Source organism: Anopheles maculipalpis, chromosome 3RL (assembly GCF_943734695.1).
Source record: "Anopheles maculipalpis chromosome 3RL, idAnoMacuDA_375_x, whole genome shotgun sequence".
Lineage (NCBI taxonomy): Eukaryota > Metazoa > Arthropoda > Insecta > Diptera > Culicidae > Anopheles > Anopheles maculipalpis.
Genome location: NC_064872.1, coordinates 62,889,399 through 62,916,147, shown reverse-complemented (window position 1 = coordinate 62,916,147; position 26,749 = coordinate 62,889,399). Strand labels below are relative to the sequence as shown.

Genomic DNA, 26,749 nt, shown 5'->3' with positions numbered 1-26,749 from the left:
TGCTGGACTAAAGTGCATTTTGGTTTTGCTTGTATTATTCCCCTGTGTAGGCCTAAACAAAGGAGTTTTCTAGCTTCTGACCGCAAAGTGTTTCATTCTACTGGCACATTCAAAGTTTAGTACAGTTCGTAGTTGTGTGTCGTGAAAAAGAGTGCAAATTGCAACACAAACACATTTAATCAAAAGCATGGTACGTTTAGTGGTTCTGTTGCTGTGCGTGTCGATGGCGACAACGCAAAAACCGGGCAACTTTAACTTCAAAGAGAAAGGTGAGTGCTCGGTTTTGTATTCCACCCCCCCATTCCAACTACTTTGCCGGCCCCTCCCCCCCCCCCCCCCTACCTACCTAGTTTAGGGATCCAAAGTCTTATTTACATCGAGGCTTGCACAGAATACGACACGCGTTGACTCAAACTCAAGCCTCCTGGCTTAGCTTAGTACCTTAGTGGTTTGCATACGGTGCGCATTTAGTGCTTCCCCGGTGTGACTAGCACGAATCCACCCTCTCCTTTCTCCTCCACCCCTCCAAATGCGTTGCATAATGTTTGTCCTCCTTCGGTAGATCCAGCTGGGTTGGTCTTCTTTTCGATTCGGTTTTGTCCGTAGTAACTCGCTAATGAAACTGTATATTTGTAGATAGATTAAACAAACGATTGTTTCGTAGTGTTTTGTACAAAGTATTTAACTTTATTTGATGTAGAAAATGTACGTTAAAAGTAAAAGAAACTGAAGTAACATGTCCTTATTCTTAAGCGTTTTTCCTACATTCTTGTGTTTAATTTCAATGCTTCCTCTCGATCGCTGTCCCATTAACCATGAAACAACAGTCAAAATAAAATACTTTCTTCGCGAAAGTCTCAACCCAACCTGACCCCATACAACATTAACAACAACAACAACAGAAATCAAACGACAAAAATATCACGCCAGCATAAGCCTTCGATGACCCCAATCATATGGCAAGGTGGTCGGTTGGTGCGATTTCTCGCGCACCCGTTATGCATCCCGTCTGGTGCGGCATATTTTATTTCTCGCTCTTCTGTTCGCCTCGGTTTATATAATCGTTCCTACGGAGACATTGATGGACGGCACAGGGGACGAATTCGTACGACGATGCAGAAAAACGACGACAACGGTGATAATTGGAACGAAAGGAAACGGTACTACGATATAATTCCATCATCAGGAATATTCACATCATCACCATCGAGTACCAAAACACTCTCACTCTATGTTTGACCTTCTCGTGTGTTTTTGCTGTTTCTGCTGATGCTCCTCCTTTTACACACATTTGCAGCAATATATTTCATAATAACCCCATCATCAATCAGGAGGTCAGATGGATGATTCGTTCCAGTCAAAGTTGAAAGTTCCCCGCGTAAAGAAAGAGCTAATGAAAACGGATCGCAAAAATCATCCATTTTTCACTCGATTTTCGAATGGCGTAGGCCGGGGATAAGTGTGCGGGATGTTTTGCGGTATGCAAATTTTATTGGCCCATTTCCGTCGGCAACCGTGCAGGCAGGTCGTTAGACACTGGCACAGGCACGCTTCAAACGCACATTATCACTGCGCGCGACAGTTTAATTGCTGCAAATCGATGATTAAGTTAATTTAAATCACATTTGCGTTGAATTCCGTACTCTGGTGGTTGAGTAGAACGATAAGGATGAAGTGACAACTCAATTTGTCTATTGAGAGAAAAGAATAAGTTCCTTTTTGCTATTTGATTAGTCATTTTAGTAGTTCTACTAGAAATTGAAACGTGAAATAAATTTCAATTCACTATTTCACAAGCGTTTTTTTCAGTGACGTAGTTGGAAATAATAGCGAGTCCGAGTGGATTCAAATGTCAATGTCAAAAAATAAACTCCGTTATAAAGCATCCAATTCCAATATTAGAATGAAAAAATCGTTGAGCGTGCAAAAATTATGCTGATATGGAAATCAGGTTGTTTGGAGGAGATTTGGGCGTTCAACATTTCGCAATGCGGTTTAAAAAATTGTTTTTTTAAGAATGATCAATATCATCTAAAATTAGTACAAACAGGTACTAATTTCATGGTATCTCTTTATCGGTCTGGCTGGAATTAAATCAATATGTGCCAATGTTTACCAGTATGCCAGTGCTAAATGTTACTTAATGCAACCAACCATTGCATTCGTCTGATCAACCCATGGAATGTTTCCATTTTGCAGCGCATTGCAACACCATTTCCCTACCGGTTTGGACAAAAGAATTCACAGTACGCATGATTGCCTCAGTCGATCCCGATCCATGTGGCCACGGTCCAGATCGCACCGTTATCTAAACATAGCATAGCGCTCTGCATATGCAATCACACCTTTCATCATCATCATACCTTTAATCGTACCATCACCTTCGCCAGCTATCTCTCACACGTATGGACGCATTCTATGGGTTCGATTAAGAAAGGTAGTGCATCCAGTGGCCTGTGGCGTCAATGAAGTGGCCCGCGAGAGTTCCAGCTGTTCCAGCCGTGCTACACTATCACAGGGCGATGGCGCAATACGGTTAGGGAAAAGTGAGAAACCGGTTGCTGGTGGTGAACGATAGGGTAAAGAGTGTAAAGTGGGAACATATTGTTTAACATGCGTTTTGAGTTACTATTTCTACCAGTGGCTTGATTTGATTAAACACAAGCACACATCAAACAGTTTCAGATCAGAAACTGTACGGCGTACTGTGCATTGAAACGAAAGACTTGAGCAGTCACCGTATAAGCGACGAACCCGTCTTGACGTAATCGATTTTATATAAAACACAAAATACGCACATACCGAACGCACGCGGTAGGTGACCTAAATACCCGTTACGGGGTTGAATGTGGAGTACCCCTTGGGGGAGCGCTATCTTATGGAGATGTATGGGGGTATGGCTGGTCGCGACCTACCGAGGGATGCAAGCGTGCTCAGGTGAGAGTGATGAACCGGTTTTTTTTCTTGGTTCGAAAGCGATGCTGTTTGGGATGATTATTGTGACGATTGTCTTGCTATCTCTGCATGGCTGCTTTCTCTGTCAACTGGTTAGACCTTCGGTGTGAAATGCAATGAAAGAGAAAGGAAATCTTGAGATATGAGATTGTATAGTATAACCATAATGGGGGATAACCTTGAGTGCGATCGTAGGGAGTAGGAAGAATTCGAAATTCTTATGATCTAGTAAGTTTGTATCATTCAGAAATTGCAATATGAATAAGCCAATATTTTCATTTGTTCAAGATTCATTAAGCAAGAACCGCGATTTATTATTTTTGACGGTGAATACAACAATTATAGTACAATGAACTTCACTTACAAGTGGAAACTAACTGTAAAATGTTGCCAGAAACTGTGTCACATTGTCCTTTTATCAAAGTTTACAGATCAGAGATATAATCTTAACAATAACTGCGAATTTTTTGTGCCACTACTCTGGGTACCAGAACATTCTTCGTCGAACAAATAAGGAAGCAAAATCGTATGGCACGTTATTCTTTTATGAACTCTTTGGGATACGCCCACACGGGTATTCTATTATTAGCCCCTTTCGAGATCGCTACCGTCTCCGTTCGTCTGCAAACAGGTCTGCTGGTTTGCCATTAGCATAACACACCATTGTTCTGCAGCAAAACGGTTTGATGCCACAGCTCTTATTTCCATCATCGCATCCGACCAAAAGAATGTGGTTGTTGATCCGAGAAGAATCCGTACGTTTCGTCATCGAGTAACATATCGCTTAAAGAATCGCACGCGCCCACTACTAGCCGATGCCGCCGAAACCATCCTCTAGCCGGGTTCATGGTACATTCGAGACCTTTTCACGGAAACCTGATCAGCCGCTCAGCCGGTAGTTGGCGTGAAAAGTAGGCACACACAAAAAAACACAGCATATTTTTCTCCACGGTAAACATCCGCCAGCGCCACCGGTTTCATGTTTTGCGGGAGATTTTTGAATTTCAATTAATTCATTCCGGGTGATTAATTGCCTCGCGTTTGCCGTTTGACTGTAGCATCGAGGTGGAGACGACGGTGCCCCGTCATACACGGTGGTCATCTGTGGAAGATGGGGTCAGATAGGATTGGTTCGCGCGCCTGCTGCTACTTCAATAGAATGGAGGGAGGAAAAAAGCAGATTCTACGGAGGCCAGCCAACCACATCAAGCACTCACGGTCTGTCGCGTTTTAAACTTTTTGGGTTCTTTTTTTTCTTCGGTGCAGATTGTTCCCTGTCTAGCTGTGTTTAACACGGCAGGAGAATTCCACGATCGTCTGCGATCCTGCGAGCTGCGTGGCGTAACGCTGCACACAGCATGAATCGAAACGAAACACTGGTCGTGCTGACCGTGCAGCGAAAAGCCTTCGGTAGTCGCCAAAATGTTGAGCAATCGTTGAGTGCGAGTGACGGTCGATCCGCATTTTATGCATTGAGAAGATGGTTCAGTGGTTGATGAAATGCATTGGGGGATTTTTTGGTTGCTGGCGAACATGAGAGATCAGCTCACGAATGTTGTTTGGGTGCGAATTGGGTGCATGTTTGACAACTGTGAAGAATGTGATTGAAAAGAGTAATAGAAACAGTTTATTAATCACATCGCGAACCATTTATGTGAGTTAATTTTCTCTGCCAATGTTTTTCATGCTGCTCTAAAGGCATAGGGGATTTACATTTAAATTTAACATTCATTGATTAATGTCTGCCCTGTGGTTCAACATGCAAACTCATTTCTAGCTTAAAATAAAGATTTAACCTAGACAAAGAAGGTTTATGAAATTAAAAATAATTCGTAATATTCAGTCGTTACATGGAACGGAATACAGAAGACATTAGTTGAGTACACAGCAATCATATGATATGTACAGCTGTTTTATCGATTTGAAATACTGCACTATAAAAGATATTATATTTTGATTGAAATAATATATAGCTTCTGGGTCTTTAAGACCGCAATCGCTTCTTTTATATACCAAAATGAAAGGAACGGTCCTGTGGTATAACCGACAGTACACAGTAGAGTGGATTAAATATCTAACTACGTGGTATCAACTAGTCTGATAATCCATTAGATGGCCAGCGTGATAAATCAGGTCGTTGAGCCAAGAGGAAGAGGAATAAGGAGTCAAAACAAATAAATTGTACCAATAATATATCAATACTTTAAGAGATGATTCGTCAGTACCCTTTGAGAATTTAACTACGACAACGTATGGTCGACATCAACTTATAGACTGTTGGAAATTGTGAATTATTGTGAACATAATATGTTCACAATAATTCACAATGTGAATAACTTTAAAAATAAAAGTATAATTATACTCAAAGCCGCATGAAACATTTTGGCATTATTAAATTTTAACTGTAAGATTTATAAAACATTTTCAATAAATTTTAAAATTATTATATTCGTGCTTTTCACTGTTTCCTTCTCAAAACAGGAAAAATACAATTGAATTATGTAGGTGTTAATAACAAATATTTGACTCACTTGCAGATCCCACACTTATCCTTTAGACTTGTCGATCAAACGTGTTACGTTAGATTGCATCCAATGTGTGGGAGGTTTGTCAGCCAGCAAAGAACACAATTGTGCCCTTAATTCTGCAACCGTTTGTCTTAATCTGCAAGCACACATGCACAGCTTTAAACCACACTTAATTATGGCTCTTGCAAAACGTCGATCAACGTGGTAGTGTTTTTCGTTTGCAAAACCATCAACACGCTTCACGTAGCGGTGCCTGCCAGCTGGACTACAATGCTTACCAGTCAGTTCAAGGTTCCCAATAATTATCGTCACGTTTCGCGAGCATTTCGAAGTTCACCTGCCAGACCGCGGCGGTGGAAGGAAGAAATGCTTCCAGTGCACACCGCCAACAATCACAGCACACACAGCAGTTCATCAATTAGCTACCACCTGCAGCATCACTGCAGTAGGTGGGCGCGTTGAAACGTTCTCTCCGAAAGCTTTGACAATTACCACTTACACAATTTGCCAACATGTTTGCCACCGTCAACAGCCGGCAGCACAGCAGAAGATGAAACCATTTATGCTAGACCAGCTTGAATGCTGCGCATTTGTCGAATTGTTCGTACGATCATCCATTTCTCCTTCCTCTCTACCAGTGCTTTATGGTGTATTGTTGTGGCAGACTGCGCTAAGCAGAAGCTTGTTGCTTAAAGAAACGAAAACAAAAAAGACTATACCGTACCGAACACGCTTCTTGTGGACATGAATTTACGATTGGCAAGTAATTTGTGAGAAGTAACGAGACGCCGTCCGCTCGATTGATCTCGACGAAGGCAGAGAGAAGGTGTGCTTCGAAGGCAACAAATTGATTGCAGGCTCTACTGGTAGACTGGCGTAGTGGTTGGCTAAATAACGTTTTTCACACGTGAATCAATTCAGCATAGATCCGCCACACTTTAACCACATTAATTCCGTCGCTGCCCTTACTCTTAGACACCCCCTGGCCATGAGCATCGCGTGCCATCGGTAACGTCACACGGAATAAAATTTTGATAGTGCTAATGGAGTTAAAGGACGGTTCGATGCGCATCGTACAGCAATTACACTGTTAAACTGTATGCTTCACGGTGTGGTATGCACGGTTAAGCATTCATGATCGTGGATAAATTATAGAATTGAGTTTTGAGGGGGTGGAAGATGCGAACAACTCCTTGCATTTTTATGAAGTTTAAAGGCATGGGAAGCTTGTCGGAGAATGTTGATTGTATGACATTTTAAGATAGGAATGAGAACCAATCTGACCAATTACTAGACTTGCCGATACTACATAGTTGGATAGTCAGTCCTCACTACGGGGTCGGTCCAGATGGGACGCATTAATATTAGGAAAAGTCAATAATGCGACTGCAGTTTAGATACATAATAACACCAACAGCAGTTATAGTTGATGAAAGCATTTCTCAAAGATTTTAATGCTCACTGTGTTACTGCTATCTTGCACAGTGCTCTAGAAGTTATGAAGTAGGGAATTGCAACTTTTTCATTTCATTTCTTTTCCTAAATTTCATATGTTTGCCCTTGGCTATACAAGTAGTCTAATATCTAATCTTAAACTAATCTAAACCTAAACGGTATGCAGAACAAATAACAGTGGACTTAAAACACTTCCTTGAGGTACGCCTGCACCTGAAGGAAAGGGAGAAGAAAAGGAACCTTTAAAGGAGACTCGATAGCTACGAATACACAGGAAAGAACGGAATCAGGCAAGTAAGGAGGTATGGATGCCAAGACAGGATAATTTGGAAATGAGAAGTGAGTAGGGGATACGATCAAAGGCAGAATTGAAATCGGTGTAAACGACATCAACCTAAGAAACCATATCTAGTTGAGACGAAAGGTAAGAGGTAAAACACATTAGGTTAGCGGAAGTTGATCTTTTGGACATTAATCCATGTTGTTGAGGAATGATGGAAGAACGAGTAACATATAGAAGATAGGAATGGAGAATTGGTTCAAACACTTTGGCTATTGAACATAGTATGGAAATGCCTCGGTAATTACCGACTGACGACTTATTGCCTATTTTATGTATAAGAATAAGGCAAGCAAGTTTCCACAAGGAAGGAAAAGCGGACTTACACAAAGACAAGAGGAATAGTTTTCTAAGAAGAGGAACAAATATTATACTGCACTTTTTTAGTACAGATGTAGGAAGGCCTATAAAACATTTTAAGCGAATTTAGGGCATTGAGGACGGATACATCATCGATGATGCTGGAAAAATAACTCGGTAGATCAACCGGAGCATGAGCATCGTTAGATGATGAGGTAGAGGACAAATCGACCAGAGGCCGAAAAAAATTGCTGGCGAAATGCTCTGCAAAGAGGGAACAGATGTCGGCGGCATTGTCAGCAGTTGAAGATCCAAGGGTCATAACGGTAGGAAATGAGGGAGTTTTTGTGGAGTTTGTAACATACCACAAAACCAAAACGATTTGGGATGGGAGTGGAAATTGATTTGGAGCCGGCTCATGTAAAGAGAATATCTGGCCCGATTGTAAATGTGGTAGGCTGCCGCAGCATACTTAAAAATCTGGCGATGATAACCTGAGCTAGTGCGCTGAAGATTGCGAAGACCCCGAGTTATGACAGAACGCAAGGATCTGAGAGTTGTGTCAGACCAAGGTGGTCAGACCAACTTACTACGAGTATATACAAGAGCATTTGTATTTGAGACGGTCTTGTTACAAAGGCGATGAAATCGGACTTTTAACGCGGCGAGAACGGAACAATAAGGTGCTGGTTGAGCGAACAAATATCTTTCTCATCTTTGACGGTGCAGCTAGTATGAAGGTTCTAAGATAGAAAACTTCCTTAAAGAAATGAGGAAACATCGAGGCCTTACATTTGGTAGGAGGCCTCTCGATGCTCATCGGCGGAGCATGTCGGCCAGGTGACTTTAAATATTCGGAAGGAATATCCCTTACAGGCACGACGGAGGTTTGAGGCCTTATATTGGGTAGGGAGACACGCAATCCACTTGAAAGAATTGAACACCAGGTTTAGCTTGTTGCAAGTCCATTCCGTCAACTCACTTGTCATGCCCCCGGGCGACTAAAAAGACAACTTTATTCATATTCCAATCTTACAATAGTTGATTGGATATGCTTTTTTTATTGATAGGGGTGGTATTGGATGATGCGCATGCAAAACAAGTGCCGCTCTTTCCTTCTGATCGGCCACTGTGCGTTTGATTGTTGGGCCCGTGTGAAAGATATTCACTGAAGTGCTGGATTGTGATATTAGCTTAGTATAAATTTGATGAGAATGAGAAGAGTGCACCTGAATCGCCGGTCTGTTTGCAACTGTGTATTCGTTTGTCCCATAGTATGAACTATTCACTACATAATTCATTACAAAGTTCATTCGTATAGTTCGAGCAGTTCATTTCATGCAGTCCAAATTAGTCAAGTAGTTTTATCTACATCTTATGGTTTAGTTCCTTCTAATTCATATGTGTTTTCTGATTTGAATTCATATTCGAAATATAACTGTTTCTATTTGTTTTCAGTTAAATGGGCTAAGATTAAGTTCCAAGAAAAAAACTCTGATGTTATCTCAGATATTTGCAATGTTCATTAATATAACTCGACGTCTTTAATCCAGAACTAGACCGTAGAGACAATTATAATCAGATATGTCTGAAAATGCAATTAAACCATGACAAACAGTTTGAAAAGACAACGTGTTACGCGAACAACACTTTGTGCTTCACATGAAACAACGCATTCGAAGATCATAAGGATCTTTATATGCGTCGTTAAATAGATGTCGACTTAGATAATACCTCCATAAACCATGACTTCTAGCTGGTCACAAAAAAGGGAGATCAGAGTCACTTTTAAAAGCATTCCACGATAGCCTGGTAACTAAGATCCTGCCCAGCATTTACCTGTACACCATATTACCATAAACTACGTCATCGTTTTGCATTACAAAGCTTACCCCGTAACGGACTATCGCGTCGTTGGAAGTGCAGTGTGCAGAAACCTACGGTACATGTTAAAACTGAAACAATAGTGAAAGGAAGGTAACAAAAATTACCTGCTCGGCCACCAAAGCTCACGCAAAGACAGTTTTGAAGTTTTGCGCTGCAAAATCCTGACTCGCATCACCTGGAACAACCTGGGTCGGTCGGTGTATCGGTTAAGTAACCGATCGTTTAATTCCGGCAAAAGTTGTGCAATGAGTTGCGGTGCAGGTTGGGATCGTATTTGGAGCGGCATGATACAAAAGGTGAATTTGTATGCAGCTGGAACGGCAGGCCCAAAACTCGCCTGCGGGTGGTATGGGTTTAGATTTTCTAGATCAGGCTTCAGGTGAAGCGAGTGCTGTTGCAGAAAGAAAGTGCTATTACTTTGGCCAGCTTCACTGCAGAAAGACTACGTTTTCTTTCCTTGAAACCAAAAAAAAAACACACACCAGCTGACAAAAGACGCTTCCCGCTGGGGTCTGTGGAATGTGAGTCGTGCGAAATGTGTTCCAGGGCAGAAAAAGTGAAGGTACGTCGCCGAGAGGGAACCAAATCTGCACACGATGCAATTGCACTTTTTTTGCCACTACTGATGGAGTCTGGCATTGGGTTGGAGGGATGCAGAGGGAGCAACCAGCCAGGTTTCGAGTAGCTGATATCGAGACAACTGGCTGGTAGCGGTATTGGTGAAAGTAAAAACGAAAAATTGGAAGTGCTTGAATGTTGTATTCAAGGGTGCAAAAATAGCAAGGAAGAAAGAGGAACTTTCAACTATAGATTTGCAAAGAAATATTAATCAAATTAAAATCTTGTTTCATGTACAAAAAACTCTTTTTTTAGTCGTGGTAATTGAAAGCAACATCCCATCATAACATATCGTACCCATCAAAGATGCTTTTTACTCACAACTACCTGAAGCAACTGATCACTATTCCACCGAATGTTTCTGAAGTCCAACGATGCGAAAGGATCATCATCGAGTCCACTGCTGGGGCCTGCCATCCGTTTTGCAGGCAAAAGAATGTTGCTCTGACCGGTGTCCGTTTCGGTCCGGAAGACCGGTCGACCTTCTACGCCGAACCGAACGTCTCGAAGCCGGTCCTGGCCTTTCGGTTCCTATCAACCTGCGTTCCAAGCAATCGTCATCTGCTCGGTTGTTTCGCGTTCGATACGCTGCCTTTCGGGTGTGTTTTGTAGTCCCGAAAATAAAGCAACAAACAGAAAGACGATTTACCTGTTTCTGTTCACTTACGTATTGCGTTGGGAGGTTGATGACGCGGCTAGTTTGCGAATCAATCCCAGCCTTCACCGTGCACAAAGCAGTATCCTTTGAGTCCGTAGCTTTAGAGGTAGAGAAGCTATTGACGCTAGATTCGGAGCTGGAATTGATTTACAAATCACGATCGAAGACACAGAATAGCTGGTCTGTTTTGTGCTGCTGCTGTACATGATCCAATCCACTGGCAGATCGGTCCGTTACGACAGCTCAATGACCATCGGGACTGCTAGGCATGGTGGCAAAAGATCGATGCAAGGTCAACATGATCACTGCTGAAAGGAGGCATGTTATAGTTTCAACCTTTTTTTTCATGTTTTCGCACTGATCTACCAATCCGGCTTTGCAGTCAACGGGTGTTGTTGGAATGCTTTTTTTTTTGCTTAACCACAAACACACACCTTAAAACCGAACACACACACACTGGATAGTATGTGGGCAGCGAAGCAAAGTTCGTTCGCTGTCGCGGAAAAACTCGTTCCCTCTAATGGCGCTCCGGGTATGGACAGCTTAGAGCGAATGTGCAAGCATTCGAGCACTCGAGCTTTATCGCGCCCACCCTTACACCACAGTCGCCATATTATGTGTCTGCTAGTGCGAAAGAAATTTGAGTTTAATCCAGCCGGACAGCCGGACAAACTGCGGAAGGATTTTCTTACCGACAAACTTTTCCACCCACTGGCGCTGCATCGACTCACACAGCCTTCCAGCTGAGGAGAAAGTGCTGCACCTACGGTGCAACAATGGTCGGGTGAAAATCGACCTAGGATTGGGCGCTCTGTAATCCGGAAATCATGCCGACCACTGTCGGTGCACTGGGGAATAAAATCTGATCGTAAAGAAAGCGATATTATTTATCTCGCTAACGGACGGGGGCGAACAGTTTAGAAAATGGGCTGCATTTTTTTTTTTTTTTGTTGCAGCAGGAGGAGGGATTTTTAAACGTTTATTAGTAGATATCCAAAGGCGGAAGTTGCATTCAGTCACCGAGCGGCCCGGTGGAATTGTGCACTCTCGAGGGAAAGCTTTATGTATGCTTGAGTATTATATTATTCCACAAAATGTGGCCACTCCTGCCGGGAATATTGAGTAAGGAGTGTACAGCTGAATAAAGAATTGAAGCTGAAAAAAAAATTTTTTTATTTAAAATTGATTCCATTTTTAGCTTTTTCTTAGTGGTTGAATAAGCACACAGGTACTCCGCTTTTATAATATATCTGCTTGTGATCTGTAAGTTTAAATTTTAAATTATATTTAAATAAACTTATTCGTTTGGCTCAGTTAAAAATGAATTACTTTCTTCAACCTATCCTCATTCCCTATCCTCTTAAGGGTGCATTAGAAATGCCTAAGTTAAGGCTTGAGAATGTTAGTCATAGTCTCCGCATTTGTTTCATATTTATTCCCAATGTAATATCAGTTCCTTGAGGCGGCTCGGTGGTGTACGCGACAGCAGCGCCGGTCTTCAAACGGCAGGTCCGGGGTTTAAATCCCATCCGGACCGTCCCCACGTAGTGAGGACTGACTAGCCAACTGCGTGGTTATCGGCAAGTCTAGAAAGCCATTTCGACCTTCGAGGCCGTTAAGTCAAGAAACAGAAGAAGAAGAATATCAGTTCCTTAATTCTTCCAAGGCAATGCTAATTCAAAAAAGCATAAAATGACAGCCAAAACCTTTAAGGAATGACCAAAGACTTTACTTACATTCATTCCAACACGTTTATTTCAATCTTTCGTCTAAAATTATTATAACAGGAAAGCTTGATGAACTCTTATTTGCCGTAAAATGTTCACAAGGCACAAGGCAAGATGCAATTTTTATGTTGATAACGCGTAAAATGCGTTAAAAACTGCGCGATAACGCGTAAACGCGATAACTGTACAATAATAAGACAAGGCAAATAAATGCACGTTCCCCAAAAAGTGATTCAAATCATCGCTCTAGTTGCGGTATTTGTGAAGTCATCAACTGTTTTAAGATGCCTGCTCCACACTTTTATAAGAAGAGTGGGGTTTATTTGAACATTTTTAGCAGATTCTAGAGTGGAAAAAGCTAATAACTGTGTCAGCTGCTAATGGTTTGATGTGCATCATAGAGATGATGAAGGCGTGTAATAAATAGGATAAGAAAATCGCGAACAATGACTAAAGTCAGCTGTAGTCGTGTCGATCGTCCTAGTTCCGCAGAAAGTTGAGAATTTTGAGATTATTATTGCGTTCAATACAGCATTCAATTAGGTTGGAATAGTACATATCTGCAAAATTGAGGAAATCTTTTTTTAAGGAACATGATTATTTATTTATTGTTGTAAAATAGTTTCAAATCAAATCTTAAATCTAGACAGGATCGTTATGATTCGTCATATAACTTTGTTATTTTAAATATTTCTCATAATATTTTTTATTTTTATTTATTTATAATTAATAATGACGGTCCAGTGCCGTATTGTCAACACCGCTTGTGTTGAGTAAATTTTATAATCATCTTGATAAGGTATTTCCTCCTTATTCTTTGCCTTATCCCGGGCATACTCGGTAATGGTGATGATGATGGTGATGATGATGGTTATGATGATGATGATGATGTATTCGTGGCTGAATTTCTCATAATATTATTAGATAAAAATTAGAGAAACCTCCAAGCAAATGCAATTAAAACAGTTTTATTAGATAATTTTCAAGGATCTAAATAACACAAAATATTTTTTTTTAATAACAGCTTGCCGAAAAAGAAATCCATGACGAGCGGTTCATAATAAGCTGTGTGATTGTAATGCAGTTTATTTCTTTTATGATTAAAAAAAACTCTGTATGCCGTAAAAAGCTCCCACTGAATCAATAAAAATGTTTTCGAATTGTTTGCGATTCAAATAATGTGCGTAAAAATATTGCAACCAACTCACTCATCACTTATGCTTCACACATACGCTCTGCCTGGATTGCACAACCTCAAGGTCAATGCCAAACATCTTCCCCCGTTACCTTCATCCTATAGTCCTCACCTTCCTCACCACCACTGTATGCTTTCATCCAAACGGTAGCCAAAGAGCAAATAATTTTCTCGTCATTATCGCAACTCGCACGGACGGACGGTTGAAGTATAATTTTACTCCAACGCGAACCACCTGACCATGTCCCACAAAAATTGAAATCTAAATAAAAAAAAAACGCGCCATCGACATCGGTGCCCCGTCCGCGGGGTGAAATTATTGGCAACTTGACCCGCAAATCGAGCTGACCGGGCTTTGAGTGTTGGTTCGGGTGGGGCTTTTTTGCTGTAAACACTGGTAAGGCTGTAAGCTTTTACCATTAATGATGCTGTTTGCTGGCGAAAGAATTCGTTTCGTCATTTCCCCGCTATTATCTTCCCCCCCCCTCCCTTTTCACGCTGCTAACCTCTCACCGCCTATCGCTATTAACGCCGCGCCCTGTGTATGCGGATTTGAACTGGATGGTAATGAAAATCTCGTTGTCTTGTTTCGTTGTTTGCAGGTTTCAAAAGCAGCCAAAGTTACGGTGAGTTATAATTGTTTTGTGTATCGTGCAGCATCGATTTTGTGCAGAATTCCGTACGAAGTGTAACATTATTGTTGCTAAATGATGAAACAAATTAAGGGAACCGATAAATCTCCTTGAAAAATTCCTTGACACTGTTATACTTGTAATTAACTTAAGCAACTCAAGTTTTAGGTACTTTTGTTTTGTATGATTCTGCGAATGATTTGTTCGCAAGTAGGTTTACATAAAAACTTGCTCATCAAACCCACCAAAAACAAATCAATGCGTAATGACACATTACATTCATCGAAGACGTCAACAGTTTTGGGGCTTGGCTCGACCAGCTTTCCACGCATGCTGCATGTTTGCGGTCTAAAAGGAAACACATGCTCACCATTAACCTCATTGTTTGTGCGTAGGAAAAAGTTCCTCTTGGATCAAAAATCCCCACTGCACCCGCATATCAAACAATAATCAATTTATTCATCGCTTATTTATGAAACTATCCTACTCTCGATTTCGGGGTCCAAAATCGGGGTGCGATCCCGCCTTGGTTTGCAATGTTACGCAGATCGTATCTCAAGAGGAAGCGCCACCATCGAAACACCGATCGAGGGCCACTCCTTAACCATTCAATAAACGTTAGATAAACCACCCTTTCTGAAAAATAAACTATCCTCCCATAAACGCGGCCAGGGAGGCTGTAGGATGTATACATTTGGATGAGACCACCGTTGGTTTTGTGTGTTCCCTAGTGTCTAGTGCCAGCATTACACAACGCTAGTGATTCCAGAGCTCTCACAGACTCTCTCTCACTCTCTCTTTCTCTCTCTCTCTCTCTCTTACTCCCTCTATTTTCGTATGTATTCTCTGTGTCTCTTTATTTTTGTTTCATTTTTTGTCTTTTTTTCTCTCTCTTTCTCTGAATCTTTTGCATCTATTTCCTTCGTCTGCTACTTGCTTGTCACTTCAAAATTTACAACCCGAAATTCCACTACCAACCATAATGGCCGAACCTGAATCCGAACCTCTGCCACCGGATCCGTAAACGCAACTCTATCCTACTTCCTGCTTGCACACACACACACGCACACGAAAAACAAACTCCTCAACTCCCCAACAGACATAGATCCACAAGTGTTGGAAATCCAGCGCCAGAACCTAATAACGCAGAAGATCCTTCAGCGTTACCTAGAGCGGCGGTTACATCCGGGCCGCAAGCCACAGATCCGCGTGCCATCGGTGGAGGAGATACTTCCGAAACCCTTCTCACCGCTCGCGTCCGTCCGGGACGTGCGACAGCAAAACCAAACTGCCTCCAACGAGTCTGGAGGATCGCGGTACGATCTGTTCAACGTACGGAACGGTCGACAGTACAACCGGACGGAAGAGGATGGTAGCGGGCAGGATGAGCAGTACAACGATGAGGAGACGGGTGGTGAAGATTACCGGGAGGAACGTGATCTGGACCAGTACGATGATCTGGGCGAATCGTTCGATAATGATCGGTACGATATAGAGTCGCTGCAGTCGGGAGAATCGGAACACGTGGATTCGTTCTATCGCGACAAGTACTACAGCAAACAGAGAGGTAATTATCCTGTATGGGCTGTAGGTCCACCCTAAGGCAATCCTTCCCGTTCCTTTGTTCTCCTTCAAGAGTTTATCTTTATGGTGGTACTTTCCCTGTTGCGTTGCGTGCTTGCGAGTCTAACCTCAACTTATTCTAACAAAATAACAACCAACTCTGCATGTTCTTCAATGTCCGGGAGGCAAAATGGCAAAGGCATTACGGTGTGGTTATGGTTGTAATGGGGGGTGTGTGTTAAGGTTGTGACTGGTGCAAAGTTACCTATTTTTGTTCGCTCCGATCTTGACCCATTAATGGTTGCTGCTTCGAAGCTGCTAAACGCATAAACAATATTTACTGAGCAATGACGTTTGGCGACCGTTTCGAAGCGTTCGTGATAGTATCGGTAGACGGCAGTGACAGCTGCATAGCGTCTCGTGAAGGACATCGGTGGTTGGACTACACTACTAAAACACATTTTATTTACCCTTAGAACTAAACCAAAACAGAAAGAGACAGAAAGAGAGAACTTGTGTGTGTGAGAGAGTTTGCTAGTTGTAAAGGGACTGTTAATGAGGGACCTTCAATGTCTAGGCTACCGATGAAATGCTATCAGCTGGTTCCGTAACGATCGTGATCATGCTGATTGATTACCATTCAAAGTGGTCGCTGCTATAGCTTCAAACTGTATCACATTGCCGCTCGCCATTGAAGGTAGCTAATGTCCTCCAGTGCAACGGGAAATCATGATCAACCGGATAAATCATTGTGGCCAATGGGTGCTTTGTTTTTGACTTTGGGCCACAAGATTAAATAGCACCTGTATCGATAAGATAAAGATGCTAAACTGTAAATCTGGCCCATAAACACGGAGGTGAACGATGCGAGAAGCTTCCTCAGAAATTGGATTGTAACGCTTGTTACGCAAAGGCCACTCTTCACAATTCAACCTGCTCGAAGTCCCGAACAAGATATAAGGTTCAGTCACTGGACCGGAATAACAACCGCCCGATAACAACCACAGCATCCAACAGGGTTGGTGTGTTGTGAAAGTTTCCCCAGAGTTGTTGATCTTTTTTTCTTCTCCCATTGAACCGATTCGCAAATGATCATCAAGACACGATTTGAATGGAACCGTCTGTTCACAATGGTCCTATCTTTCTCATGGAATGTATTGTGGATATCGAACACACACACACACACCATGGTTTTACTACTGTCCACTGTCCACAGCAAGTGAATTAAAACATCAACAGGAAATGAAACGATCGGGTCTAACGATCGGTTACGTCTGTTGTCACCAGGAGAAGCCCAAACACAGACATGTTTATTTGAATCTGGGCTTTTCCTACGATTTGCAATGTGTCAAACCGAACGCCGGAAGAAATGGGTAATGGTTCAGGTAACGCAGGTTGAGGACGATTATTAAGTGAGTTGTTTTTTTTTTTTTTTTTCGTTACGTTTGTCCTGTTTTGTTTTGTGGATTTGCATGGCAAGTTGTTGGTTTACCACACGTAATTTTAATTAATTCATTTTAGTCTACTGCACGATGGGGATGAAGTTGTTTAAATGCAGAAATGATACGGAATGGCGTTACTTTTTTTTATTTAAATTGCTTGTCCAGCAATTTGGTCTGCTAAGGTGAACTATAAATTTAAGTAGATTTGCTATAAATTATCTTCAAGGAATTATCAATTAAATGCTGCAGTCATGTAAGCAATTCAACTTGCAATACAAAAAAGCTATTCAAATCATTCGTCAAACGACTGCTAAAACTTGAAACGAAACCCCAACGTGGAGAGTTAAATAGATTATCGTTACCACAATCAGGAAGTGTGCGCTTGCTTCCGCAATGCTTTCGTGTACGTGTACCCTAAGGACTCCTGAAAGGAGCACGAAAAACACGATCGCGTCCAATGCACGAGGAAGCATATTCGAGACATTTTCACAACCATTACCCAATCGTCTCCTGTCGTTAAGCTTTTTCGATTAGACTTAATTTATCGATCCGTGAGGAAAGCTTTGAACGCTCCTTGGCTATCGTCACCTTTCGGTCCGCTTTCGTTCCGTTTGGAGAATGATCGATCGATCGACGAAGGTAATTATAGCTATTTTTTGCACTGTAGCTGTACTATTACGCTGGCGAATAGAGTTGCGCCCGCCAGCTCGATCGTTTGTCAATTGCACCCGGGCCACGACGAAACCGATAGCCATGTTTTGCTGTGGAGAATGGCGCAGGAGCTTAGCAAATTCTGTTAGCGATTTAGGAAATAATGCGGCGAAGGTGTTTGGTGTGCGTCCCGGTACCATTTTTTACTCGGCCGGGTACATACCGGTGGGGTCCATAATTTGATGGATGAAATGTTTGACAACTAATCAATGCTAACATGGGCTGGTTGGGTGAAACATTTTTCAAACACCCCGGCATGGACGCGGCCGATAAGTGGAGACTGATAGGGACTAATGAGCGGTTACGCAAACGGTGGCTCTAATACTTTGTTGGCACTTGGCACGGTGCAGCCCGGTGCATTGATCAATCGGTGAGAAATGGACTAATGCATTTGGTAGTTTTTGGAATCTACGATCTACGGTGGTTTGGTTACATTGTCAATTTTAGTTGAGTGTTATCGGACTGCAGTGTTCTTTAACTGAAAGCATGAATTATTATTAAATTACATATAAATGGACGAACGAACCTCAAGAAACTAATAATTAAACGTCCATAATTATACATTTTGTCCTTTAAACTTTATCTCATTCGAAACTCCTATGCTTTATGTTTTAGAGTCTAATGTGTTCCTTACTTTTGTTTTTCGTTACAGCATCTCAGCTCTCGGGTACGTACTAGAAAAAAAATCTTCTGTAGCCAATATGATGCAAATTTGTTGTTAAACATTAACTGAATTTTAAATTTTTATTTAGTATGCATATTTAGTGACGTTATCTTGTCTATCCGCAGCTTTTTAAAATTTATAATTTATTAAAATATGATAAAAGTATAATCTCCATTAAGTAAAAATGTCACTTTGATCTCTCTTCAATTGTCAAATTAAGTAAAAATGAATTCGAGAATTTAATAGAAAAATATCAACTCTAAAGTATCGTTTCGCTTTTTTATTATTTTGAAGCAGCAGCAGCAGCTTTATCACTCTTAACCTTTTGCCATCGTCTGTGGCTTTTATTTTCTGCCCCCCCCCCCAAAACCCGAATCATAAACCAATATTTGTCTCAAGAATGCTGAAGCATCCTCATCGAGCTTCAAAGGGATGCATAACGTTAAGTAATGCCATAAAGCTGCGCCAAGTACAGCTTACCCACTTGAGTGTTTCTCGGTGTGCGCTGCTGTGCGCGACATCATTTAATTTTTATACGCTAAAGCAACACATTTAAAAAAAACACACAGGTCCAAACAGCACTCGCCCGTAGCCGATTTAGCTCCAAAAGATCAAGTGCCACTCGAGTCAACTTTGTAACCCCTCATTTGGGTGCATCAATCGTGCATAGTAGTTGTCGTCAAAAAATATCAAAATTACTACTTTCCACACCGATGCCACCGAATGTCTTTCGGTTGGATGGATTTTTAATTTAGCCTTTTTTCTCTCTGTCTCTCACGCTGCTTGCTTACTATTTTTTTCTTTTATGGATGATGGGCAAAGCTTTTGCATAACACAATATTGTCCTTGTGAAGTGGACCTTTAAAGAAAAAGCCTATCTACGGTAAGACAGCGGAAAGAAAGCAAAAGCGTAAACAAACGATGTAACCTTTCCGAGGGTATCGTTTCGTTCTTTTTTTATGATCGATCCCGAACGAACCATCAAGCCACGAGGAAGTTTCCCTTTGAGGGGATTTTTACATTGGAGATTATTGGTTCGGTTTCTTTCCTCACCCGAGCATCGACAAAAAATTCGCTTCTACACACGGTCCACTTCTTTACCAGTGCTTTTATGCATATCGCCTTTCATGCGATCATCGTAATGTACGGCAATGTTTCGAAAATGGCTATCGCGATCGCAAGTGCTGCTGTGCAACGTCAAATTATGAGATCGCTTCTGTTCGCACCCACGCTCGGCAACACGGTCGGAATAGGAAAGACGCTCGCAAAAGGCGGAATCACGGTATCGCCACACTGCACGCATGCGAAACATCAGCCACAGAACCGTAATTAACCTTTAAGCCATCTCGCGTTAGCAGTTGAACCAACCAGCATCACATCTCGGTACCGTACACAAGCGAATGTTGCTTCGTTTCGGCCTTCCGAGACGAAGCACGTTGCGTCAACGTTTGACGGAATTCACCACAGTGTAAAAACCCACCAAAGCCGAAGGTGCAATCGAAGCGAGAAGAAACCAAGCCAAGGCTCGGAGGCTGCAATCGTCTTCGTGCCCAAGGTAATTGGGCATTGATCTACTGGGCAGCTTCCTTGCACATTGCGCCAAGCACTGATAATGATCCAGTTCTTGTTTATTGTTGCCATTGAGCATCTAGCTGTTGAGAACTGTTAGCTGGGTACAAGTGAACGGATCTTAACGGGAAGATTAGCGGGAAAACAGCTCAGTGAAAATGATCTGGCAACGAGATAACAATAGGCTAGTTAGACATTACCACTTATAACAAGCGATCTTTTTCCCAATATTATGTACCATAACGTGCCAATTTCTTTAAACGCTGTCAATTTCGTACTTATTACTAATAACACTTTGTTTTAATGGCACCTTTCTAAACGAGTGGGATAAATTTTGCGAAAAAGTGTGCCCCAATTGAAGGCTGTTATCAATTTAGATAATCAAGCGGTCAAGATTTTACATTCACTAGACCGGATCGTGTTGATAATAGGGAGTCAAGCTTAGTGTGGAGCATCATAACCGTAATTTAGATAAGGTTTAATGTGTTCCAAGCTAGGAAGACTGGTTCCTGGAATACAGGCATCCTGTAATTTTGAACCGTAATTTTAAATTATATCTTATTATCTTGTAATCGAGTGTATTATTCCCAAAGAAACTTATTTTGAAATGCTGCAAACAAAGGAGTTAAACGTTTACACTATTAATTACTTCTCAAATTCTGCAAAATACTTCACTTTGCTCCACGACTTGTTCCCCATGATCGTTCCTATTTGTAGTGAAATGTCAACGATGTTTAATGTTCAATCTTCAAGAGCACACACGACTATGTTTCCCATGATGCTAATTATTCAAGGATGGCTGCATTAAAAACCTTTATAACCCACGGTTTTAACAGTCTTTAGCATTTTTGGACGGAAATACCACATTCAAACAATGGAATCCTCTTGAAATCAGTACTCAATAAGTAACGTCCAATGTCATGGACAGGGTCACCTAAAAGCATTCATCGATGCTGGACTACCTACTGGTGTGATGCGTGAAATAAAACCGACAATCTAATTCGATTCTAAAGACAAACCCATCTTCCGCACATCTCTTACCACCAGCGTAGTAAATCAAACAGAAAATTCGTCCTTGACATTTGTGTCAAATTAGTCGACTGAAAGGGAAGCAGACGATCAACCGGACCTTTTTTCCTAGCATTCGATCCGACTCACTGGACACGTTGATGATGATGATAGACATCTGCAGGCCCGCGTTGTTGACGCCTTCTGCGTTGCTGTGCAAGATCCATTTGTCCCGGAGAGCACTGGGCAGCGATAAAAGCAGCACAATTATCATTCCGTGCCAATTAGCCCCCAGGCCCACAGAGGCGTAGTCCGTGATGGTGGTCGGTCCACCGCTGGGATGTTTGGAATCTGACGCGCCACATGCGTATGCGCGTAAAGGTCGCCCGGACTGGAACCGGTGAACCGGACCTGAGAAGCGCTCAACTTACTTCATTTTATGCCGAGTGGACGCTGGGAAAGAAGCAGTCTTAACCGGCGCGTAGTAAAGCTGGGTATTATCTGACCATTCGGTTGACTCGTTTACCACACAGGCCCTTACGTGTGGCTGGGTACAAGTTTTTCCCAGCGCCTATTTTTTTTTTTTGTGTGAGAGTTTCCTCTTCCGTCTCTGTCGGATGGTTGGCCTATCAGGAAGGAAACTGGTAAGTCGTCAAGTTCAAGGACGGAGCTAAACTGGGCGGACCGTACTTAATGGGGTCGGATAAAATGTGCCAGTTTTCAATCTATGTGAGGTCTGTGATAAACACTGATGCAAACAGCAAGACTCTTTTGCGATAATGATCACCTGGTGATAATGTGTGTCATTATCGAACATTGATCTGTGAATTATACTTATTTGTACAAAAATCAATTTGTGAATAAAAATTTAAATTTATTTCCATCGTCTCCGTAAACTTTTGCATCGCCCAGGTGAACTCTCTGCCGTACCTTTAAATATTATAATTATTCTAGATGTCTCCAAAAGCCTTCTTCTAAGCTTTACGATCTGCTAAGGTCATACCGTTCATGTAATGGTTTACTAGGTTTATTGATACCATGTGGTTCTCGAAAGGTAATACCTTGAAAAATAGAACTTTTTTTTGAAGTTCGCCCTCAAATTAAACCTTAAGAATTGTCTATCTTTTTTGACTGACTTTGAAGAACCTAATGTATATTATTATCCACATCTTCATATTACCAATATCATGAACTAGTAGAGAACTTTATCAAACAGATAAGAAACAGACAGGAAAAGCGTTCTGTCTCTCAAAATGTCTCTCAAAATAGCAAGACATTTTAATTCCTAATGTCTACTAAGCAGCGTATCAGCAAGTTCTACTTTTTTTTATTCGTGAAGAATTAATAAAAACTTCTTTCATTTTGTTTGTTTGGGATACATTTCCTTCTCCTTACCGTAAAAGGGCATCTGATCCCTGGTGATCTCGGTTGTTTGGTTGCGTGATGTTTCCTCATTCAAAATCCAAGTCCAGTTGATTGTGAGGGTCTTTATCGTGGGTAGAGCATCTTATGGGTGCCTGGGTGCTCGCAGACGCTTCTTTGTCCAACACATTAATTCTACACGGCACGTTAATTACGTCATACACGGAAAATTCTACATTATGTTGAGGAAACATAAATATTTGTAATTGAAATTATTTTGAAACTATTTTATAATGATCACAGTACCAATTCTCCTGTAAAACAAGCACTGATTCCCGAAATGTGTACTAGAAGGAAAATTATAGGAAAGCAAAGATAATGATAAAAATTAAATATTATTTCATTCTACGTAAAACAAATAAAGACAATGGTAGTGTTCAAAACCAAGTAGATTTTGCATATGTTATACGTTCGTAGAAAACATTTCTTTAGAGCTATTTGTTGTTTTAGCACTGTTATCTAACTGAGCTGATGTCCCTTTCATAGTCTTAGAAACACCCTGGTGTGTATAATAGTTCCAACAGATATGTGTACGCATGCGAACCAATTCCCTTACATTATTGTCCCCTGCATCCTTTAGCTGTATGTAAAATGGTTATTCACACTACTTTAACAACACTTCTTCACACCCTCCATACCCACAACCACATTTCCTCTTACATTTCTGTACGTGCAAACGGAATTAACCTACTCATCTGTACAGTCACACGGACATGGGCGAGCATTTATGTTGGGAGTTTTGTTATTAATAATAGTTTTTTTTAATGAATTTTACCTTACTACAAACCGACCGGAGCGGAAGACGGCTGTACAGTTCTGTCCGATTATGGTGCATTGACCGAACCTTTACTGACCCTGTAACACTGACTGCATTTATCTGCATCACACCTTCCCACTAGCGCACGTTGCCGCACAACACGGACTTGACCGCAAAACCAACCAACGCCACTACACATACACAACCTGCACAGTAGCCTGCCGGTGGTCATCGCTAGCCTAATTATGTGTTTCTTTTCTTTTTTTTTTCTTCTTCTCTTCTCTTTCTTTCGCTCGCTTTCCTCCGTGCTACCACTTTAACTGCGAAATTGTGAAAATACGCACCTGTAACCGTGTAAAACTTGCTGACAACGATCTTCAACACTGATGCAGCACGCGATTCTGGCGAGTTGCTTGATTTGAACGCGCTGGATGAAGATTTCGAAGATGATCCTGAGCTAAGCGTGCTGAGCGAGATCACGAACGAAGTGCGCTTGCGCCAGGAAGCGGCAAAAGCATCACCGGAACAGTCGGAAGATGGTAGTAGCCGAGTGAAGCGCCAAGCGATCAATAACCGCACATCACGCCGTGGACGAGTGACGTACCGAGACACACCCACGATTACGAATCGGGTAGACGCGCGATACTACACGTCGGACGATTATGTCGACTATCCCACAACGCCCCGGTTGAACAAAAACCTGCGCGACAACTACTCCGAGTATCGGCTGCTGTCGAAGAGCCGCATTGCCGCCAACGAACCGGTCAAACCTAGCAGACCACGTGCCACAACGACCCAGACGACACTTGCACGGAATGCGGCACGATCGCGTAATCGTAATACGCTAAAATCCCTGGCATATAAACCAAACGTTTACAATGCGAACAGTCGGCGACCAACGTTCACGCTGTCCGCGTACAACAAGTCGCCTACGCGGCCCAGCAGCTCCCGCCGCGGTGGTACTTCACGAGGAGCGTTCAAGGATGAGGAGCAAGGCCGGAACTGGAATCGTTTCGGACAGGCAACGCCCTCAACGCAGGACTGGCGTCGGAAGACGGTAAGTCTCGGCAGCTCTAACATTCAACCAAGCACGGCCGCGTTGACGGTGACGTTCTTCTTGCCAACGGACACAACCGTATCAGTGGTTGCTAACTCCAAGACGGAGATCAGCCTGATCAAGACCACCACGACGAGCATCGAGGAGATCTGTACGTCCTGCTTCTCGCTAACGCAAGGTCCCAACGGACTGCCCGTGCACGTGCTCAACAAGGAGATAACGTCCTTCAACAACGATGGTCTGTTCGAGATCACCAAGTTCATTCTCAGCTCGACGCCTACCACAACGATCTCGGTGTCGCAGAACACCTTCCGTGGCCGTTCGACAGCATATTCGGCCACCATCTCGACCACAATCTACGAGGCGACACCGTTCGTACAAACCAAGGGCAAACCGGCCGATCCCAACTCGGTACTGTCCAATGCTCCATTGGCCAATATTTTGCTTTCGCAGCTGTTGCTAGGTAATCTGGGCGTACCCCAGGAGCCTAACTTTATTCCGCGACCGACTGAATTCCTGCCCGACCCAAACCGCTACCAAGTAGTGGTGACGACGGCCACCGACTACAAGACACACGTGAAAGAAATTGTCGAAACGATCACGCAAACGAAATCGATCGTGCTGCCGGTAACGTTCCAGGGACGGGAGATCTTAACGACTGTGTACGAAAGTGACGTCACCAGTACGGTCGTAACGTCGTTCATTACGGAAACTCTTACCATACCGACGACTTCGACGATTCGCATTCAGCCAACCACGAACCCGGCGGATGATTTGTCCAACAAGTTGAGTCTCCTGTTGCCACTGCTTGAAGAGCGAGAACGACAAAACCGTTTACTGTCCGCCATTGAGCCAACGTTACCAGTCGTTGCGCCGGCCCCACCAACGATTGCCCCATCGCCAACGGCTACCAGCGCTGTGTCGAAGGTGTACGTGTCCGGACAGCATCCCGGGGAGTTTAGCGTGTCCTTTACCACCATCTTCAACACGTAAAGTAGCGCAAGTTTGGACCTTCGACGTTCGAGGAGCCGAGGGTCCTGTATCTAGTACACCATCCCGAAGCTGGCAAGCGTCGCGCGGACGGGTTTTGCTACTGGACACTGCAATACTCAACTTGATTTTAGGGTAACTATACCAATTGCACTCATTGGGAATTTATTGGAAAACTTGTTGCTTAACTAAACTTTCTTTCAGTTTAAATTAGAGTAGCGTTGAGTCACCTGATCCCGACTGCGATTTTGTTTTTTTCATCGTAACAAGAAGACAAACATTTGAGGAAGCATCCCGCACGGCAGAGCAAAACTGAATCGTGGGGACCGTAGGAAATAATTTTTAAATACAATCTCTCAAACGATCAGAGAGATCGACGAGCTTAAGAAACAAACCATGTCAGAGATTTACTACGAATGGACAACATCTTTCGTTGATTGAAATGTTTACATCAATAATAAATTGTACTAAAAGCTGTGAAGATGTGAAACGCGACTGTTTCTCTGTTTAAGTTTCTTTTTGTAGTATCATTTGTTAAGGGAGAGTTAGGAGCATACTGTCATTCGTGCTGTACAGGACTATCGAGGTAAGAAGGTTCCATCTTTTGGTAAGTAATATGACATTTGCTCTCATAAACTACTAAAAAATCACAAATAAAAAGGTAACACAGGCTGTAATTAATGAACAGTTTATTTGGAAAGCCATCAAACTAGTTTACTGATTTCCTTGTGCTAACACATTGCTTCATTAAAATTAAAGTTTACTCCGGTCGGTTCTTTTATTTTGGTGCTTGGGACCTTCTCATACAGTCAACTCCTTTTTTACTTTTCCCGTGCTTTTTTAACCTTTCACTTCTTCTCCACGCAAACTTTTGTTAAGAATATTATGCTTTATCTATTTTCTGCTTTATGAGATTTCGTGCTAAAAACCAATCACACAAATGTCAAATGCTAATTAACAGACTTGTTAACACGTATTGCATTCTTCTCCATCTATCAGATCATACAAGAACTTTGACATTAGACGTTTGGTTGATAGTTTGGCTGTTAAAAATTCTTTGCTTTCTATAAACTCCCCGGAAAGGAACACCTTCTGTGCGGTTGAACTTTTAAGTCATTCTTAGCTGCCCATAAATTCGCGCTTTGCACCCTCTGCGCCACAATCAACGGGATATGCTAATGAGCCATATGCTATTGGGAGGATTCTTTGCGGAGCAGCCATTGGCGAGCAGCCGGAAACATGAATCCTGCCCGCTGGATAGAGCTAAATGT

The 26,749-nt window shown here is 42.3% G+C and overlaps 2 protein-coding genes across 2 annotated transcripts in view; one reads left to right on the top strand and one right to left on the bottom strand.

Moving 5' to 3' along the window:
- The window catches only part of LOC126563252 (biogenesis of lysosome-related organelles complex 1 subunit 2), a 271,392-nt gene that overhangs the window by 1,843 nt on the left and 242,800 nt on the right, over positions 1–26,749 (bottom strand). The gene's annotated exons all lie outside the window — the stretch shown is intronic.
- LOC126561704 (uncharacterized) lies at positions 188–25,496 on the top strand. Its single transcript, XM_050218009.1, has 5 exons — positions 188–269; positions 14,266–14,289; positions 15,395–15,862; positions 18,664–18,678; positions 23,824–25,496. The coding sequence occupies exons 1-5, from the start codon at positions 188–190 to the stop codon at positions 25,479–25,481; spliced, it is 2,247 nt and encodes a 748-aa protein (XP_050073966.1). The 3' UTR covers positions 25,482–25,496.

Bases quoted from the DNA above. Each gene is read 5' to 3' on its own strand.
- LOC126561704 (XM_050218009.1), top strand. From the start codon at position 188: ATGGTACGTTTAGTGGTTCTGTTGCTGTGCGTGTCGATGGCGACAACG. The intron at 270-14,265 runs GTGAGTGCTCGG...CGTTGTTTGCAG, and splicing joins CTTTAACTTCAAAGAGAAAG to GTTTCAAAAGCAGCCAAAGT. The intron at 14,290-15,394 runs GTGAGTTATAAT...ACTCCCCAACAG, and splicing joins CAAAAGCAGCCAAAGTTACG to ACATAGATCCACAAGTGTTG.